General features: G+C 46.4%; 3 protein-coding genes across 10 annotated transcripts in view; all 3 read left to right on the top strand.

Moving 5' to 3' along the window:
* The window catches only part of ZMYM6 (zinc finger MYM-type containing 6), a 54,612-nt gene extending 50,198 nt beyond the window's left edge, over positions 1-4,414 (top strand). For 4 of the 8 annotated variants that reach the window (XM_021095879.1, XM_021095880.1, XM_021095875.1 and 1 more), the window contains exon 16: positions 1,939-3,847. In XM_021095879.1, coding sequence (XP_020951538.1) covers positions 1,939-3,770 — 1,832 coding nt within the window. In that variant the 3' untranslated portion in view covers positions 3,771-3,847. Of the gene's footprint in view, positions 1-1,938 lie in introns of all 8 variants that reach the window. The other 4 variants (XM_021095881.1, XM_021095873.1, XM_021095878.1 and 1 more) reach the window with 2 other exon arrangements.
* Positions 5,332-8,521, top strand: TMEM35B (transmembrane protein 35B). The gene is made up of 3 exons (XM_021095886.1): positions 5,332-5,489; positions 6,795-6,975; positions 7,959-8,521. The coding sequence occupies exons 1-3, from the start codon at positions 5,382-5,384 to the stop codon at positions 8,054-8,056; spliced, it is 387 nt and encodes a 128-aa protein (XP_020951545.1). The 5' UTR covers positions 5,332-5,381; the 3' UTR covers positions 8,057-8,521.
* On the top strand, positions 9,921-17,733 carry LOC110261138 (platelet-activating factor receptor-like). Its single transcript, XM_021095872.1, has 2 exons — positions 9,921-11,971; positions 12,512-17,733. The coding sequence occupies exon 2, from the start codon at positions 12,519-12,521 to the stop codon at positions 13,527-13,529; it is 1,011 nt and encodes a 336-aa protein (XP_020951531.1). The 5' UTR covers positions 9,921-11,971; positions 12,512-12,518; the 3' UTR covers positions 13,530-17,733.

Below are 18,994 nucleotides of genomic sequence, written 5' to 3'. Positions count from 1 at the left end.
CAGTGTTTTTTTTTTTTTGGCCACATGCATGGCATGAGGAAGTTCCCAGGCTAGGGATTGACCTTGTGCCACAGCAGTGACAATGCTGGATCCTTTAACCATTAGGCCACCAAGGAACTCCAACAGCATTAGTGTTTTAACCTTGGTTCTTTTTTAAAACACTGAATTGATTTACTAAAAGTAAAACTGTATGAGGTGCTGGTGATCAGGAAGATTATTTGAATTCATAATAGAGAATATTGTACATTGTTTCCCCAATCCATGTTAACTGCTTTTAATCCCACTACCCTTATATTTTCAATTATTCTTACAGCCCACTCTGTCCAACATATAAATATTTATATATTTTTGGCTTCACCTGTGGCATGCAGAAGTTCCCAGGTCAGGGATCAAACCCATGCCATAGCAGTGACAATGGTGGGTCTTTAACTGCTAGGCCACCAAGGAACTCCTGATTTTTGTTTTTAATGATAACTTTACTTCACATAATATACTGTATTTAAAAGCTTAGTCTGTCAGCAACTAACCATAAGTTTTTATGTAGGATGGCTTTCTTTTGGTAGGAGTCAAGGAGAATTCTGTTTTCTTTCTTCAGTAAATTTGATTGTTTTACATGCTAATGATATAAAATGTATAAGGTGTATAATACGATACACTCTTTGTGTGCATGAATTTATATTAAATATACATTCACATGTGGAAAATAGTAAGGGATCTGTGGACATCTATATATGTGGGTATGGGTATGCTTACGCATTTTTTGAATTTCTAAATTAAATTTTAGGATGTATTCTATATACTCTTGTAAACTACTTTTTCTTTTGACACTGCACGAAAACATCATTTCACATCAGGGTATATTTAAATATACATTGAGATTCTTAATGGTTACATAGATTCAAATGTGTATAATGTATAGAAATACACAATGTATATCCATCCTTCTAAGGCTGGACATTTAGATTGCTTCGAGTTTTTTAATGTTATCAACAGTACTGAGTTAAGCCGTGTAAGTGGATCTTTCTCCACTTGTCTAATTATGTCCTTAGGATAAATCCTGGGTAGTGGAATTACTGATTCAAAAGCTCTCATAGATTTTTAAGGCTTAGATTTTGATGTGTAGTGCAAAATTGCCTTCCTGAAAAGTTATATTAATTTATGCTCCAACCAGCAGTGTTTGAGAATATCCATTTCTCTACACCTTCAGTGACACTGGGTATTGAAACTAATAGCCACTTTTCCCCTCAACTTACTTTTGAAAACTTTCAAAATTCAGAAAGATTGAAAATGAACACCCTTGAATTAATATACACAATGAATAAAACCCGTCATCTAGATTCGCCAAATGTTAACTTTTTGCAACATTTTTTTCTCATCTTTTAAAAAGTAAAAGAGTTTATTCTTAATTTGGTGTGTTCTGTAGACATCAGCCCAAATTCCACTAATCTATTGAATATGTGGCATTGTTAGTACATGTACCACAGCGTACAGCTTCACTACAGTCGATGACTAAGCTTTGGTCAAAGGAGAAATTCAGTTTTCAGTAGCATCATGGAAGCATTATGGTTTGTGTTTAAACCTTAATTAGTATATGCTTGACAAATATAAATGGTAACAAAGTATAAATTTTAAATGTGCGGGGGACAGACATAAAGAACATTGCTCAGAGTTCCCTTCGTGGCTCGGCAGTTAATGATCCTGACTAGGATCCATGAGGATGCGGGTTTGATCCCTGGCCTCGCTCAGTGGCTTGGGGATCCGGCATTGCCATGGACTGTGGTGTAGGCCGGCAGCTGTGGCTCTGGTTCAACCCCTAGCCTGGAAACTTGCATATGCCATGGGTGTACCCCTAAAAAGCAAAAAAAAAAAAAAAAAAAAAAAAAAAAAAAAAAAATTGCTTCTTTTTGAAAATAACAGTGATTCAAATATTTCATTCAGATTTATCTATGCCTAATGAAAAAAATGATGCAGAACTTGATTCTCCACCTGCAAAGAAAAAAAGAATAGGTTTTTTCCAGACTTATGATGCAGAATATTTAAAAGTTGGTTTTATTATCTGTCCGGGATCAAAAGAAGGTTCACCAAGACCACAGTGTGTCATTTGTGGAGAAATTTTATCCAGTGAAAACATGAAGCCAGCAAATCTTTCTCATCATTTGAAGACAAAGCATTCAGAATTAGAAAACAAACCAGTAGATTTTTTTGAACAAAAGTCTCTTGAAATGGAATGTCAAAACAGTGCTTTGAAAAAGTGTTTACTAGTTGAAAAGTCACTTTTGAAAGCTTCGTATTTAATTGCTTTCCAAATTGCTGCCAGCAAAAAGCCATTTTCCATTGCTGAAGAATTAATTAAACCATATTTAGCAGAAATGTGTTCGGAAGTTTTGGGTTCCACTGCTGGAGACAAAATGAAAACCATTCCTCTTTCTAATAATACGATTGGACACAGGATTGATGAACTATCTGCAGACATTGAAGATCAGCTGATTCAAAAAGTCAGAGAATCAAAGTGGTTTGCCCTTCAGATAGATGAGTCATCAGAAATGTCAAATGCCGCCCTTCTTTTGTGCTATATTCGTTTCATTGATTATGGTTGTAGTGATATAAAAGAAGAATTATTATGTTGCATTGAAATGCCTTCTCAAATGACTGGTTTTGAAATATTTGAACTAATAAATAAATATATTGATAGTAAATCTCTGAATTGGAAACATTGTGTTGGTCTCTGTACAGATGGGGCTGCAAGCATGACTGGTAGGTGTTCTGGTTTAAGGGCAAAAATTCAAGAAGTTGCCATGAATACAGTGGCATTTACACACTGTTTTATTCACCGTGAACATTTAGCAGCAGCAAAGTTGTCTCCATGCTTACATGAAATTCTTTTGCAGTCAGCACAAATTTTAAGTTTTATAAAGAGCAATGCATTGAATTCACGGATGTTAACAATTTTGTGTGAAGAGATGGGGTCTGAGCACTTGAATTTACCACTTCATGCTGCAGTACGTTGGATATCGAGAGGGAGAATTTTAAAAAGATTATTTGAATTACGACATGAAATTGAAATATTTTTAAATCAAAAGCACTCAGATTTGGCTGAATATTTTTTTGATGAGGAATGGGTTGCAAAGTTGGCCTATTTATCAGATATTTTTTCACTTATAAATGAACTAAACTTAAGTCTCCAAGGAACTATGACCACTCTCTTCAGTTTGTATAATAAAATTGATATGCTTAAGGAAAAGTTAAAAATGTGGTTGAAGCGCACACAAGAGAATGATTATGATATGTTCCCTTCATTTTCTGAATTTTCAAACTCATCAGGCTTAAATATGAGAAGTATTTCAAGCATTATTTTTGAACACCTCGAAGGACTTTCTCAAATGTTCAATGACTGTTACCTACCTGAAGAAGACTTGCGTTCAGGAAATTTGTGGATAATTAATCCTTTTATGAACCATCAAAATAGTAATCTCACGGACTTTGAAGAAGAAAAACTAGCACAGTTATCTTCAGATTTAGGATTACAATCAATATTTAAATCAATGTCTGTAACTCAGTTTTGGATAAATGCAAAGGCAAGTTACCCAGAACTCCATGAAAAGGCAATGAAATTTTTATTGCCTTTTTCAACTATTTATTTATGTGATGCTACATTTTCAGCTTTGACTGAGTTAAAGCAAAGAAATCTGTTGGTTTCTGGCCCTGCCCTACGACTTGCAGTCACGTCTTTAATTCCGAGAATAGAGAAATTAGTCAAGGAAAAAGAATAGTAATGTGCATATTGCTTATTATCAAAGTCTATAATTTTGTGTTAAATTTTGTATGAGATAAATATCCTAAAATATAATTTCCTAATATGGATATGTGTTTTTGGTGATTTAATAAGTGTTTTAATAATTTTTCTTTTTGTTGAGGAATTTATATATGCATTTACAAATAACTATAATTTTAATAATCCAGGATAGAGAATTAGCTATTTTATTGATTGATCACATAATTTGGATTAGTGACAAAGATGTAGGTACTGACAGGCCCAGTTTATAATGTAATAGCTAGCACACCTGGACATTGAAACGGCTTGGCCTTTAGAAGCACATGGGACATTTCAGTCTTCAGCCAGCCAGCTACCTACCCAGCAAGTTGCAGGTAGGTAGAAAACGAAGTCCAAGCAGCCCTGCTAACAGGAAGTGGAAGCAGGGGAGAGTTTGAGACCCCTCTAAAGATCCTCTCTGGCTCTCTAGATCGGGGCTTGGCAAACCTTTTTCATAAAAGGCCAGGGTAGTGAATATATTAGGCTTTGTAGGCCGTAAGGTGAGAACACTCAGTTCTGTGTTTACAGCACAAAAGCAGCCAACTGCAGACTATATACAAATGAATGTGGCTGTCTTTCAATAAAACTACTTATTTATGACCACTGAAAAATGAATTACATGTAATTTTCATGTGTTATGAAAGCTTCCATAAAAATTTTTTATCATTGGAGTTCCCATCGTGGCTCAGCGGTTAATGAATCCGAGTAGGAACCATGAGGTTGAGGGTTCAGTCCCTGGCCTCGCTCAGTGGGTTAAGGATCCAGCATTGCTCCTCTTTGACCCCTAGCCTGGGAACCTCCATATTCCTAGGGAATGGCCCAAGAAATGGCAAAAAAAAAAAAAAAAAAATATATATATATATAATTAAAAAATGTAAACAAATACATCGTTAGCTGGGGGAGGGGGAAGGAGTAAAAAAACCCAGAGAGCTGACCGAGTTTGTCGTATTGGTCATCTAGGTCTAGGTAGATCTCCAGGTAAGAACAGACGGGCCAGGAGTGGCCTGTAGGGTTTGTTCAACCAAAGCCTCTCTACTGACAAATTTAATTACTCGTTACTGATTTATTCCTAATAATTTTATAAATTTACTAATTTACAAATAACTCTTTTGAGTTCTTACATGTGCCAGGCATTGTGCTAGGCCTGCTCCAGGCTCAGATCGACATTATCCCCATTTACAGATGTAGACACTGAGGCCCACTGAAGTTAGGTGTTTTGATTATAACCGAACTCTTCTGCAAGCTGCGTCCAGGTACCCATGTTTGGTTCTACCCAGTCCATACTGGCTGGGAGACTGTCCCTGAATTCAGAGGGCCCGTTTAGTCAATTAAGAGCAAGTGAGCCTCGGTGTCCCCATCTGTGCAATGGGTGTCCCCGCCCAAGCTCCTTTTCCTCCCGCAGCCCGTGCTGGGTCAAAAGCGGGAGGCACCCGCCCAGTAAGGTGAGGACGGGAGGCTCTAGCGCAGATCTTCGGGCCGCCGCTGAGGGAGGACTCCTACGGGCGGCAGGGGGCGGGTTTGCGGCGGGGCCTGCCCGGGGGCGGGCGCCGTCTGGGAGGCCTGCGCGGCCATGGCGCTCCCGCTTGCAGCTCTGCGCGTCCTTCTGGGCGGCTTCTTCGCGCTCACGGGGACAGCAAAGCTCTCGGGGCAGATCTCCGCTCCGGTGTCGGAGCAGATGGTGAGCGGCGCGGCGTGGGCGGTTGGGCGGGGGGATCGGCCATGCGCGGCGGCGGCGGCGGCGGCGGCGGGCTCTGCAACCCCGGCCGTGACCCCGGCGCCCTGCCAGCCCCGGCCCCGCGCCTCGCGGACCCGCCTGGTTTCAGGCCCGGGCTGGGAGAGAGCACCGGACCGCGACTTAGACGTGGGCCTCTTCCTGGGCAGTTCCTCTCTGGATTTTCCACAAGGGCGTTGGTGGCCTCAGGCAAATCTGGAACCCGAGCAGGACCCAGGGGGAGGGAGTGGGACCTGCTTGCCCGCCTTCGTTTGCTTCCATTCTTGGGAGGTTCATGAGGCAGGGGTTTTTTAACCCCCGCTTGGCAGGATAGGAAACCCGCTCTGAATGTGAAGTGTATCTGCTAAAGGTTGCAGGCCACTCTGGAAACAGGAACCAAATCCTGACTTTGAATCCAGAGAGGGAAGTGTAGAAGTTGCCCTTCAGCTTTCCGTCTAGTTGCACACTCTCAAGAAAGCTTTCCTGTCCTTATGTCTGTCAGTCTGTCCAGCCCCTCAGATAAGCCCCACTTCTAGGCCTGCCAGCCTCCCTCTCCCAGGCCTGGATTCTCCTCCTCCTTCTTGGCTTAGGGTGGTGGGTTGTTTGGGGAAGGACATCCTCAGAGCCAGACAGAGTTTTTTCCTTACAACCCTGGGTACAGGAGGTAGAGCTGAAATGGGGGAGCAGGAAAAGGTAGCCAACCTGAGGATTGAGATGTGGCCCAGGACAGAGTTTGACTCAGTGAGATGAGTCACTCACTTTGACACCCTCAACTCCCCTTCTAGCAACTGACATGAGATCCAAGTCCCAGCATCTGATACTGAGTGAAATCTGTTTAAGGAACAACCTTCCCTTCCATCCTCTTCCTCATCTCCAAATATCCCCTGCATGCTAGCCTGAAGAGAAACCAGGCCAGGCAAGGAAGAGAAGCTGTGGCGTCCCAAAGGCCTTGGTCCTAGATGAGAAGGCCCAAGTCTCGCTTCCCCTTCCTGGGATTTGGGGCTGGGTTGTAACCTGGTGAGAAAATCAGTCCATCTCTGTACCACCATTCAGCCCTTCTTGGAGCATAAAGCCTATCCCTGATCCCAAAGCTCTGCTCCCTCGGGAGGCCCTGTCCTTTCCAGGCTGGCTGACTTCAGCCCTGGACTTGGCCTAGAGTAGTGACTTCTTTGCTAGGGGAGTCAAGGGCACTGGGACAGAGTGCCCCTGTGGAGCACCTGGGGAGTGGATCCTTGGTGACTGTGGCTGACAGGCATTCCCTGCCATCTCTAGAAAGCTCTGTTCGTGCAGTTCGCTGAGGTGTTTCCACTGAAGGTGTTCGGCTACCAGCCAGATCCCATGAGCTACCAAGTAGCTGTGGGCTGGCTGGAACTGCTGGCTGGGTTGCTGCTGGTCCTGGGCCCACCGATGCTGCAAGAGATCAGTAACTTGCTTTTGACTCTGCTCATGATGGGTAAGGGGGCTGCACCTGGGCTGGTGAAATGGGGACTTCTTGGGAAGGGTGACACAAAATTCTGGCTGTTCTCTTTACTGTTGCAATCCTTTTTCTCTGAAACCAGAAGCACTTCCTGCTCTATTGCAGTTTCCTGCTCTACTGCAGTTTCCAAGGCCTTCAGATTAGGACAGTTTCTTTTTAAACCTAATCTAACACTTTGTCAAATATACTTTGTCATCAATTCTATTGGCTGCATGGTATTTTCATTATAATATATTGTAAATTAAAAGCCCCTACCCCTTTCTTTTCACCTCTACCCTGAAATGAGGGGATGGAGTAGCAGCTGCCACTGGACTCATGTGTCTGGCAGGTGGGAACAGAGAGCAAGGAATCTGGGCCCCCTGAACAGAAAGGCAGAGAATTTCCCTGTGGCCGGCATTCCTAGAGGGCCCCCTCATAGCAACTCTGCCCACAGGAACTGCTGATGTACAAAGACAGCTGCTGCTTCGAAGGCTAGACATCTTCAGGCGCTTCCGTTTCCTCTGGCCTTAAGTCACTATTGCTTCTGCCACCACTGCCCTTCTTCCAGGCTTTCTTTCCATCTCTGTAGCTTCCCTCATTTCCAGATCTTTCCTGCACCTCCACCACCAACTCCTGGGCCTCCTTCCTTCCACTAGGATTGAGAAAGGAGAAGGATCAGGGAGAATTTGTTCCAAAATTCCCACCTACTCACCTACCTAACCTATTTGGTTGGATTGTTCCTGTTTCTTTCTTGCCAACTGAGAGGGGGCTACGTTCAAGAAACTTCTGATTTCTGGTTCTGCTTTCTCTGAGAGAGATGAATGCAGCTAGTTGAGGGTATTTGGGTATGTATGTGGGAGGGGAGTGTTCAAGAGAGGGCTTAAGCTGGAGTGGGTCAGCCTTGGCTGGAGGGCTCTGAGCCCCTGAATCTCCTGGGCACACCCAGGGGGGAGCCTCAGGGACCTCATTTTCCATTCTAGGGGCCATCTTCACTTTGGCATCTCTGAAAGAGTCACTGAACACCTGCATCCCAGCCATCATCTGCCTGGGGCTCCTGCTGCTGCTGGATATCTGCTAGCTCTTAGTCTAAACTAAAAAGATGTTCAGACCTACTAGGAAGAATTCTCCCAGTGAATTCAAGGACTCCTGGGAGTAGAGTGTCTCTTGCCTCTTCATGCCATGTCACTGTCAAAGCAGGAACATGGTGGAAGACAAGAGTGCCACCTCATTGCCAATACTACCAAGGTCGGCCAGTGTTGAAGTAGACATCTGGTCTACCTGGCCCTGCTTTCTCGCTTAGATGGTTACCGCTCTTTTTTGAGGGGTACGTGTTACACATTCCAGCATTCCTCATGTCATTTGAAAATAGTAAGTGTAAATCACCCAAAATTTTAATGCCCCAAGTAACTACTTTCAATTCCTTTGTGTAACTGTACCTTCCAACTTTTTTCTGTGCCTTTATTTAGATATTGTTTAATGAAAATGAGAGTTTATATTTGACTTTATTACCTGCTTTTTAAACCTAATACATTGTAATACCATTCCATGTCTCTTTTCCCTCATTGATATTAATGGCTGTGTAGTAGTCCGTTGTAAGGATGTACCATAATGTATTTATACGAGTTCCCACTAAGGAACATTTGTACTGTTCCCGATTTTTTGCTGTTGTAAACCTCACAGTGAATCACCTTTGCATACTTATTTTCTTTCCCTAGAAGTGAGGGTGCTGGTTCAAAAAGCATGCACATTTTAAAGGTTTCTGTTACATGCTTAGAATGTCCCCATTGAGCATGGCGGAGTATTGAGTACATCTGCTTCTGCCTGTGCCCTTCTGAACCACATGAGGTTTTCCCTCCCGTTCCTTTTTATCTCATGCATTTTAGAATTGCAGGGGCTAACAAAGGTGGGCATCAAACTGTTGTTTTACAAGGCCTGAAACTGCCAGGGCACTCAGTGCAGTGCTCCTTGGACACCTACCTGGAGGCAGGAGACAGCCAACTCCAAGGGATGCTGTGTGTTAAAGCAGTGCTGGAAACCTGGGGTGAATCCCAGAGGTCCTAGACAGTTGTCAGAATGGTGTGTGTGTGTGTGTGTGTGTGTGTGACAATTCTCAGGGAAAGTGACCATGTTAGGGTACCTGCTATCACTTCACCAACCATCTTCACCTCAGTAGCAGTCTTTTGGGAGGTGATGTGCCTCCCATAAGAAACATAGTGAAGAAAAAAGAATTCTTTTGTTTTATGCAAATACACCAGCCACTAGCCTACGCATTGCTTTTTGGGGTAGGGACAGTGGCTTTTGGGAGCCCACAGGAGTGAAAGAATCTATGTATATTACTCCATTTCCTCTTTACTACGGAATGGGCATTTCTGCTCTGACACTTGAAACCTCAGTCAGGTTGGCACTCTTAGGGCTTCTTGTATCTGAAAGCACAGTGATGCAATCTATCTATAGTAAGTGTGTGTGTGTATATATATGTATGTATGTATATATATATTTATATATAGTAGCGTATGAATACTACATACACAGAGTATCAAAACAATAAGGACACTTTTAATCTCACATTAGAGGTCAAGAGATAACATAGCTTCATTTTCAAGGAGTATTTTGGCTGCTTTATGTTGACATCAAGGACTGATATTCTTTCAGGTTTGTGCTCTGCTGCTTTTAATTTATTGACTACTGCCCTTGGGGTTACAAAATAGCTGCAGCAGCTCCAGACAGCACATTTGCACATAATATTCAAAGGTGAAAAGAGAGGGGAAATCTCTCTTAAAAGACCCTTAGGAGTTCCCGTCGTGGCACGGTGGTTAACGAATCCGACTAGGAACCACGAGGTTGCGGGTTTGATCCCTGGTCTTGCTCAGTGGGTTAAGGATCCGGCGTTGCTGTGAGCTGTGATGTAGGTTGCAGATGCGGCTCAGATCCCGCGTTGCTGTGGCTCTGGTGTAGGCCAGCGGCTACAGCTCCGATTGGACCCCTAGCCTGGGAACCTCCATATGCCGAAGGAGCGGCTCAAGAAAAGGCAAAAAGACAAAAAAAGACCCCTAGATTTCCCCCTCATATCCCACTGTGTAGAACTGTCACATTTCCATTCTTAGACCAGTCACTGGCAAGAAAAATGGGATTCCCAAGATGGACTTAGAATAGTTAAGATTTACCCACACTGGTCAAGTGGTCAGCAAAGAAGGGTAGATAGTGCTACTTACTAGCTTATTTGCAAAATATGGATAATAATGGCAAATATTTCATTAAGATTTGTGAAGATTTAGGAGTTAAAGTGCTTAAGTAATGCCTGGCACATAATAAATGCTCATCAGTAAATGCTATTAAATAGTGCTTGTCATTAAATAACTGTTTGTTCTCCAGATGAGAAAATGGATTCAGAAAACAAGTGCCTATATGTTACCTGAGGTTAGAATTAAGGCCTGACTGACTCCAGAACCCACACTTTCCAAAGCACCAGCTGCCAAAGTTGGAAGTGGGCAGGCATGGCACCCCTGCTCTCTTTACCTTGAAGGTAGATGGGGTGACTGAGCCAGTATGATTAAATCTGCACTACTTCACAGAATTGCCCCTCAGCATGAAAATTTTGAAGCCCTCGAAAGTAGAGCCTGGAAACCCTAGGATCCTGGCCTCTTACCATCTCTACCCCTTCCAGGATTCCACAGCCAGCCTGTCTCCAACCAGGACTTTAAGTAAAACCTCTCAGCTGGCATGAAGTCTCTTGTTTATCAAGGCTTGGCCTGTAAGCTGATTAGCAGCTACAGGGCCCCACAAGCTTGGTTGTAGGGCCCACCCGGCAGCTGCAGGAAAGGCAGGGTGCTGGAGAAGTAGGCTGGCCAGCTGGTATAGAGGAGCAGTTGGGATTGACAGCAGCAGGAGTATCTTCGGCGCCAGCAGTGCCTCCTCAGCCCAAGGAGAAGCAGGTCTTAGAAAATGGGCCCTTTTAACCACAGGCTAAACTTTGGCCAGGTCAGCATAAGGACATTCAACTGCAAGGCCTATCTCCCTCTCTGTGCCCCCTTGCCTTGAATTGACACTCCCTTCCCTTGGCACCCTGGCTGCACCCCACAAACCCAGCTCACAGTTGCCACAAGTGGACTCCAGCTGTTGGGCCCATTCTTCATGTCATGTCCTGGGATTAGTTGGTTGATGGGAGGGTCTAGGATGTGTGGGTGGGAGTGGATTCTGCTCTAGCTCAGCTCCTGAAGTCCAGGGCCCCAGAGAGAGCTGTAGCAGCCAGAAGAACAAGCGGTAAGAGAAGAATGATCTGGTGGGATGGCAGGGAGAGGTGCAGGGCGGAGCAGTTGGGAGCTAGAGCCATGGTGGGCAGAGCTGAGAGGGAGGGGGAGATGGAATACACACCCTCAGGGTCCCGGAAAAGACTGGCGCCTGAGAGTGTCAAAGGCAGAAGTACAAATTTTGATATTGGAGGATCCATGTTTGGGGACACCCTAGGAGTGTAACTATGTGCCAGAAATACAAAAAGGACATTGGCTTGTGCACTTACCCCCCTTGGGGAGAGGAGGCATGTGCAAGATGTCTCTGTCTCTAACACTCTGTGTGACTGTGTGGGTGTACACATTTATCCGTGCTGCCTGGAGGGGAAGGGAGCTAATGGTTATGAAGTATCTCTCCAGTGTCAGCCAGTGCTCAAAGTTTTACTCATGTTTTCTCATAATCCTCTCAATAACCCTGTGAGGTAGGAATTTTAATCTCCATTTTACAGCAGAGAAGACAGGTTCAGTGAAGCTGAGTAATTTGCCCAAGGTCACGTGGCAGATAAATGTGTGTATTTAGAATCTGCCTGATTCCCAGGCCTGTGCTCTTTTTGCTTTGCTGCCCAAAGTTTCAAATCAAAACCAGGACTTGTTTGTGGTCAAAGACAAGGGAGAAGGAAACAGGCTGGAAGGCCTGAGAGATGTGAAACATTTTCAGCCCTGCACAAGGTGCTCCAGGCAAGCCCCAGGAGAGGACCTTCACCAAGGTAAGTCCAAGGCCACTGTGCATCCCAAGACCGTAATAACTCCATCCATGCCTTGCTTCCCCCCTCCCCCAACTGATCTGGATGGCACATGGAGTGAGCCGAGAAGATTGGGCTTTTTCTGGGAAGGACTCTATATTCCAGCCTAGCTTCTCCATAACTTCCCGTTGGCTCAGCCTTGCTTGGGCTTAATGTACATGCCTGTGCCCCACAAACTGGAACCATACTCTATCTGTGAGGGGCACCTCCACCCTCCCAGTCCCCAAGGTTGGAGATTTCCAAGCCATCTGGGATTCTAGCCTCTTCCTCATTTTCCACATCTTGTCACTATGCCTATTCTACTTCAAATTCACTCTGGAGTCTTTGCCTTCCTCTCCATCCCCTCAAGAACTGCTTGAGCTTGGTTCTCAGCCCTACACATGGGCTTTCGTAGTCTCCTCCCCCTGAAAAGAGAGGACGGGGACAGGGTGAGGGAAGGTGGGATGGGGGGCTTCTTGTGTGGCTAGCCTCCAGAGTGACCGCTTCTCCTCTCGACGGTCCAAGGTCCGAGATGAACAGCAGCGTTGAGGACCTGGGTGTTGGCAGCTGCAGCCCCTGGGACGACCCTGCTCGCTTCATCGTCGTGCCTGCGGCCTACGCCTTAGCGCTGGCCCTGGGGCTGCCGGCCAACGTGGCGGCCCTGGCGGTGTTCGTCCGCAGCGGCCGGCGCCTGGGCCAGGCCCTGCGTCTCTACCTGCTCAACCTGGCCCTAGCCGACGTGCTCTTCACGCTCACGCTGCCGCTGTGGCTCACCTACTACCTTGGCCCGGCCCACTGGCCCTTCCCGGAGGCCGCCTGCCGCGCGGCGGGGGCTGCCTACTACGTGTCCACCTACGCGGCCGTCGCCTTCGCCGCGCTCATCAGCGTGTGCCGCTGCGGCTCGGTGCGCCGGCCCGGGCCCAGGGCGACCGCCCGCTCGGCGCTGCGCCGCCGCGGGCCCGCCCGCGCCGCCTGCGCCGCCGCCTGGCTGGCGGGCCTGGCTTGTGCAGCGCCCTCACTGGCCGCCCCGCACGCGCTGCGCCCCGGACCGGGCGGCTCCGCTCGCTGCCTGGAGCGCGGCTGGGCGCGTGCGGGCCTGGCCTACGCCACCGTGGCCTTCTTCGCTGCCGCCTTCCTGCTGGTGCTCGCGGCCTACGTGAGCCTGGCGCGGGCGCTCGCGGCGCCCTCGGGCCCGGGCCCGGCCCCCACCGGCCCGCACCGGCGCGCGGCCAGGACCATGGTCCTGGGGCTCTTGCTGGTCTTCGCCCTCTGCCTGGCGCCCTACCACCTGCTGCTGGCGCCGTGGGTGGCCGGGCAGGAGGGCGCCGCGGGCCCCGACGGCGGCGGGTGCCGCGCCGCCTCCACGCTCGACGTCCTGCACACTCTCAGCCTAGCACTGCTAAGTCTCAACAGCTGCCTAGACCCGCTCATCTACTGCTTCTCCGTGCGCCGCTTCCGCCAGGACTGCTGGGCGTTGAGCTGCCTCCCGGGAGTGGGGGTGCCCGGGGCGCACGCGGCATCTTTGTCCTCCTCGGCCTCCTAGAGCGGGCCTTGACCTGCTGTCTGCTTCACTACTGCCACCCTCTCAGTGGCGTCCTGGGTGGAGAAAACTCTTTGGAAGGACCTAGAATCCAACCCCGATGCAGCCACATACTAGCCTCGGTAGCTGTAAACCTCTGGGCTCTGACCAAAAGGGAAAGAACATTCTTTGAACCCGAATGTTCCCAAGACTTTGCCAGCTTTTGGATACACATAAATGCGATTGCTTTTTAAATCTCCTGGGATGAAACCCGAGGTCCTTAAAAGGGCCTGAAAGGCCTAACTGGCTTCTGTTTCCCTCTCAGCATCCTCTCATCCTCATCCTCCTTCTTTTCTGCCACCTCTGCCCCTCTCCGCAGCTTAAGTCACCTTCTCGGTCCCTGGAATAGACCTGTTTCCTGCCCTTCAAGGCCTTTGCACCTGACTGCCAGGAATGATATCCTTCTGTCTCCCTTGGTAAATTAATCTCTTTTCCCCCTCACCTCCTCAAAAGCAACTATAGGGAAGGCTTTCTAGACCAGCGCCATACACACCATACCCTAGACTGGATTAGATATGATTGCTCCTTTATAGCTCTTTCCATAATTGCAATCAAGCAATTAATTCTTTTTCTTTTCCTTGGCTGTGGCCCTGGCATGCAGAATTCCTGGGCCAGGGATAGAACCCAGCCACAACAGCACCTGAGCATCAGCAGTGACAATGCTGGATCCTTAACTGGCTGAGTCACCAGGGAACTCCCAATTTTTTTCCCTTTGTTCCTTCTCTTTTCAGAATATATTCATGTTGAGCCATAAGAAAGTGCTGTGTTGTTTTTTTTTTTTTTAGTCCAAAAACGTCGAATAGTAGCAATTTTGTTTTCATCCAATTCAACTTAAATTCCATGTTTGTCTTATTTACTGCTTGCTACTGTGCATGTAGTAAGACCTCAATATGTCAGAAGAATACATGAAACCTGAATATATCATTAGCTTAACATGCTCAAGGACTCACTCAGACCTTCCAGTCTCTGGTAGATTTTCCTCAAGTGCCTCTGGGATTTTACAAGCTTGTATTACCCAGATGCATTCCTGACCTGGTCCTGATGATTGCTTCCTTCTGCTGTTGCTGGATACCTGCAAGTCTGCCATCACCTCAACTGTGCCAAGACTCCTGTGCCAAGACTTGGTGATAACCAAGCTGGAGATCCGTCCTGCTGTTAGTTGGGATAGGGATCAGCCAGACTCACTGCCTTCTGCTTCGGCTGAGCTGGGACTCTGTCACTGGGTGCAAATCCCTGCCAATGGCTCTGGCCACCAGTGCTTTCCCTCCTTGTATCTTGATGACTCAGCAGTTGGCTTCAAGTGGGGAAGGGAACCACTCTCTCTCCTCAGCCATGCTATTGGGGGCCCCACAGCAAGACTGCTTAGGTCTCAAGGAGTTTACCTTAACAAGGGAGGGCTGCGTGTTCATGTTGCCAAGTTGGCTGGGTTGGGAAGGGTTTACTAATCAGCCACCATGTCTTATGGACCTCAGGCCCTATTGCTGAATTTGCCTTCTAATGGTAAATTTGGTAAATTTCTTTTTAAAAAAATTTATATTATAGTTGATTTCAATGTTCTGTCAATTTCTACTGTATAGCAAAATGAATATAGTTCCCTGTACTGTACAGCAGGACCTTATTTATCCATTCTAAATGTAATAGTTTGTACCTACTAACCCCAAACTCCCAGTCCATCCCAATCCCTCCCCCCTCCCTTTGGCAACCACAAATCTGCTCTCCATGTCTGTGAAACTGTTTCTGTTCTATAGATAGGTTCATATGTGCCATATTTTAGATTCCACATGTAAGTGATATCGCATGGTATTTGTCTTCTTTCTGACTTCGCTTAGTATGAGAATCTTGATGTTGCTGCAAATGGCATTACATTGTTCTCTTTTATGGCTTAGTAGTATTCCATTATGTATATGTACCACATCTTCTTATAAATTCCTTCTTGTAATTTTGATAAATTACCTTTCGTTGGTCCCTAATTCCTCCTTTAAATATTTTCTTTTACATTTTAAAAGTAATGCATGTTTATGAAAATAAGTTCAGTTCCCTTCTGGCACAGCGGGTTAAATATTCAGTGTTGTCACTGCAGTGACCCAGGTCACTGCTATGCCACAGGTTTGATCCACATCCTGCAGGTGTGCCACCACCCCCCGCCTCTGCATAAAGAAATTAAGTTCAAAGCAGTAGAGAACAACGCAAAATAGAAAATAAAGGAATCCCCAGAGGTAACCACTGTTCAGTTTCTTGTGTAGATCTTTCCCGAGGTTTTCTATTGCAGTACAAAATATATATATAGTCAATTTCCTTCAAAAATCCACACATGGGATAGTATTAGAAGGCTATTCTGGGCTTTTCTCTTTTAATATATCTTGTACATCTTTTTATATCAGCACATATAGATCTACCTCATTCTTCTTAACAGATGCAGAGTATTTATTTCACTCGATTGGTCCCCCTGTTGATGGACAGTTGTTTCCATTATTTTACTGTGATACACAATGATGCAATGAGTGTTCTTGTCCACAAATCTTTGCCCACTTCCAAGTCTGTAGAATAAATTCCTGGCAATAAAATTGCTGTCTCAAAAAGTATGTGTATGCACTTAAATTGCTTAATTACATCACCAATTTCCCTCCCAAAGTGTGGCACCAATTACATACCCATCCATAGCATGTAACCATCCCCATTTTACCACACCCTCAGGGGGACTGGATATTATCACCTGCCTCCTTCTTGAATCTGAACTCTTGTCTGTATTTCAACTCTGAGCATGGTTAACTTGTTTCTTTTTCCTAGAAGGCTTCTCAGTCTCCTCCATAGCTATTGGAAACCCAGTGGGGCGGGGGAGTGGGAAAAGAAAGGGCAGAGCCTGAGACCTCACACCAGCCAAACCCTAGTGTATCTGGCTTCCTGGAGAAATTAACCTGAAAGCCCAAATACACACTGATAGGTCCACAGTAGTTGTTGTCTCTCCTTTCTTGGAAATTAGGTTGGCTTATTTCATGCAGTGCTGACCATCATCTCAGGCCAAGGCCAGGAGACAGCCTGGGCCCACATCACTTCACTTGGTCAGGTGGAAAGAATTGCTCAGCCCCACAGGCTGTGCAAATCTGGGTTTCTGAGAAATGATCCTGTGTCCACACTAGAGCCCGCTGAATCTCCTGAGGCTGAGTTTGATTCTGTCCAAATAAAAAATGATCCCCTGTGGCATCATCCTTCCCTGTAGTCTTGTACTGTCTTCCTTTTGATGTGACTTTTCCCTTAATAAACTTGTCAGTTCCCTTTGGGAAATGTTTAGCTTAGTCTTCTGTGTTTGACCTGGAGAAAAAGAATTTGAGAGTTGATTGCCTATGGGAGGACAGACACAGTGGAAGGACAGCCTCTGTCTGGAGTTACAGTGTGTGGGAATTACCCTCCTCTCTCCTTGTTGACTCAGGAGAGTAGAAACCTGGGGTGAGGACCCAGAGGCAAAGAGCCTGAGGTATGAGAGAGAGCAGATGTTTTGTACTGTCAATCCTTTTGGATTCTTGGTTACCTTACTTATTCTAAACTTTCAAAAATTTGACCAAAGACCTTCCCTCAATCCAGGATGGAGAAGAGTGAGCCTAGGTTGGTCCTTGATTAGATGCCAGACACCGTCTTTCTCTAGGATCCAGGAAAAACTCATCTGTCAACTGTTTTCAGCAGGTAGGGGGAGTCTAGGGTGTGTTTTCAGTATGCCCAAGACCCCTCCTCCTCCTGATAGGGCCAAGGATAGCCAAATCCTGCCCCTGCCCACCCAGGCCACACCCTGTGGCTGTGAGGTCCTAAAGTGGCAGGGGGAAGTTGCTCCTGACACAGAGAGGAGAGCCTCCCTTTTCTTTTGGACCTGCTCTTTCTCTCAGCTCAATTACAGTCCAGATCTCTGAACCCCGCCGAACCCTGTTCCTGCCTTTGGCTAGGGCTGCTCCAGGTTCTTGGCTCTGCACACACTTGCTTGGGGTCCATCAGAAAGCCCTCCATCCTCTGTGACCCTCTGTGCTCTTCCTGAGTCCTCACCTCCACACCAGGCCACACCTGTTCCCTCTGCCTCTGTAGGGAAGCCTGTCAGACTGCAGCTTTTTTGTTGTTGTTGGGGGGCCACACCTGTGACATATGGAATTAATTTCCCAGGCTAGGGGTCGAAGCAGAGCTTCAGCTGCTGGCCTACACCACAGCCACAGCAACACAGGATCCAAGCCACATCTTTGACCTACACCGCTACTCATGGCAATGTCGGATCCTTAACCCACTGAGCGGGGCCAGGGATCTGACCATGTCCTCATGGATACTAGCTGGGTTTGTTACCTCTGAGCCACAACAGGAACTCCTAGTTATTTTATTCTTCAGCTCTCTTTGGTGCTTCTATTCTAATTCTTTGTTGAAATGCTCATTGTATTCATCCATTCTTCTCCCAAGTTCAGTGAGTAACTTTATGGTCACTACCTTGAACTATTGGGTAGGTTGCTTATCTTCACTTTGTTTAGTTCTTTTTATGTGGTTTGTTTTGTTCTCTTATTTGGAACATATTCTTCTGTCTCCTTATTTTGCCCTATTCTCTGTTTTATTTCTATGTATTAGGTAGGACAGTTATATTTCCCAATCTTGGAGGAGTGGCCCCATGTAGGAGATGACCTATGGGGCCCAGTAGCATGCTCTCCTCTGGTCACCAGGACTATATATTCTAGGGCTGCCCCTATGTGGGCTTCATGAGCTCTTGTGCTGTGATGAGGCCAACTACTGTGGACAAGAATGGTAGGGGAGTTTAGTGCCTGGCCCAGTTGTATGCCAGGCTCTTGTGATGGCTGTGTCCTCACTGGAGGGCAGAATAGACTTCCTGTGTAGCTGGTTGTGGGGCCTGGGGGAGGGGAAATTTGGGCTGGCGCCCGCCTACAAGTAGGTGGGACCAGGTCCCCAGCACTAATAGTCTAGAGGGAGGATTCCAAAATAGTGCTTGCCAGCACTGGTGTTATTGCAGTGGAATGAACTCGCCAAAATGGCTGCTGCCAGCATCTCCATCCCTAGGGGAGAGTCTCAGTTGCTTCTTTCCTCTTAGGAAGGCACTCAGGACCAGCAATGGGTCTGACCCAGGTTCCTTTCAAACCAATGCCGCTGTACTTGGATTCATGGCACGTGAGGTTTTTAGAGCAGAGTCTCTGTTTCTTATAGCCTTCTGGCTCTGCTGAAAGTTCCACTAATTTTCAAAGTCCACCTTGTCCATCTCCCTCTAAATATTTTCTAATTTTCCTCATGATCTCTTCTTTGATCCATTTGTTGTTTAAAAGGGTATTGTTGGAGTTCCTGTTGTGGCTCAGCTGGTTAAGAACCCGACTAGTATCCATGAGGATGCAGGTTTGATCCCTGGCCTCTCTCAGTGGGTTAAGGATCTGGCATTGCTGCAAGCAAAGATTGCAAATGCA

Source organism: Sus scrofa, chromosome 6 (genome assembly GCF_000003025.6).
Source record: "Sus scrofa isolate TJ Tabasco breed Duroc chromosome 6, Sscrofa11.1, whole genome shotgun sequence".
In the NCBI taxonomy this organism is placed as follows: Eukaryota; Metazoa; Chordata; class Mammalia; order Artiodactyla; family Suidae; genus Sus; species Sus scrofa.
This window is presented reverse-complemented; position numbering and strand designations above follow the sequence as displayed.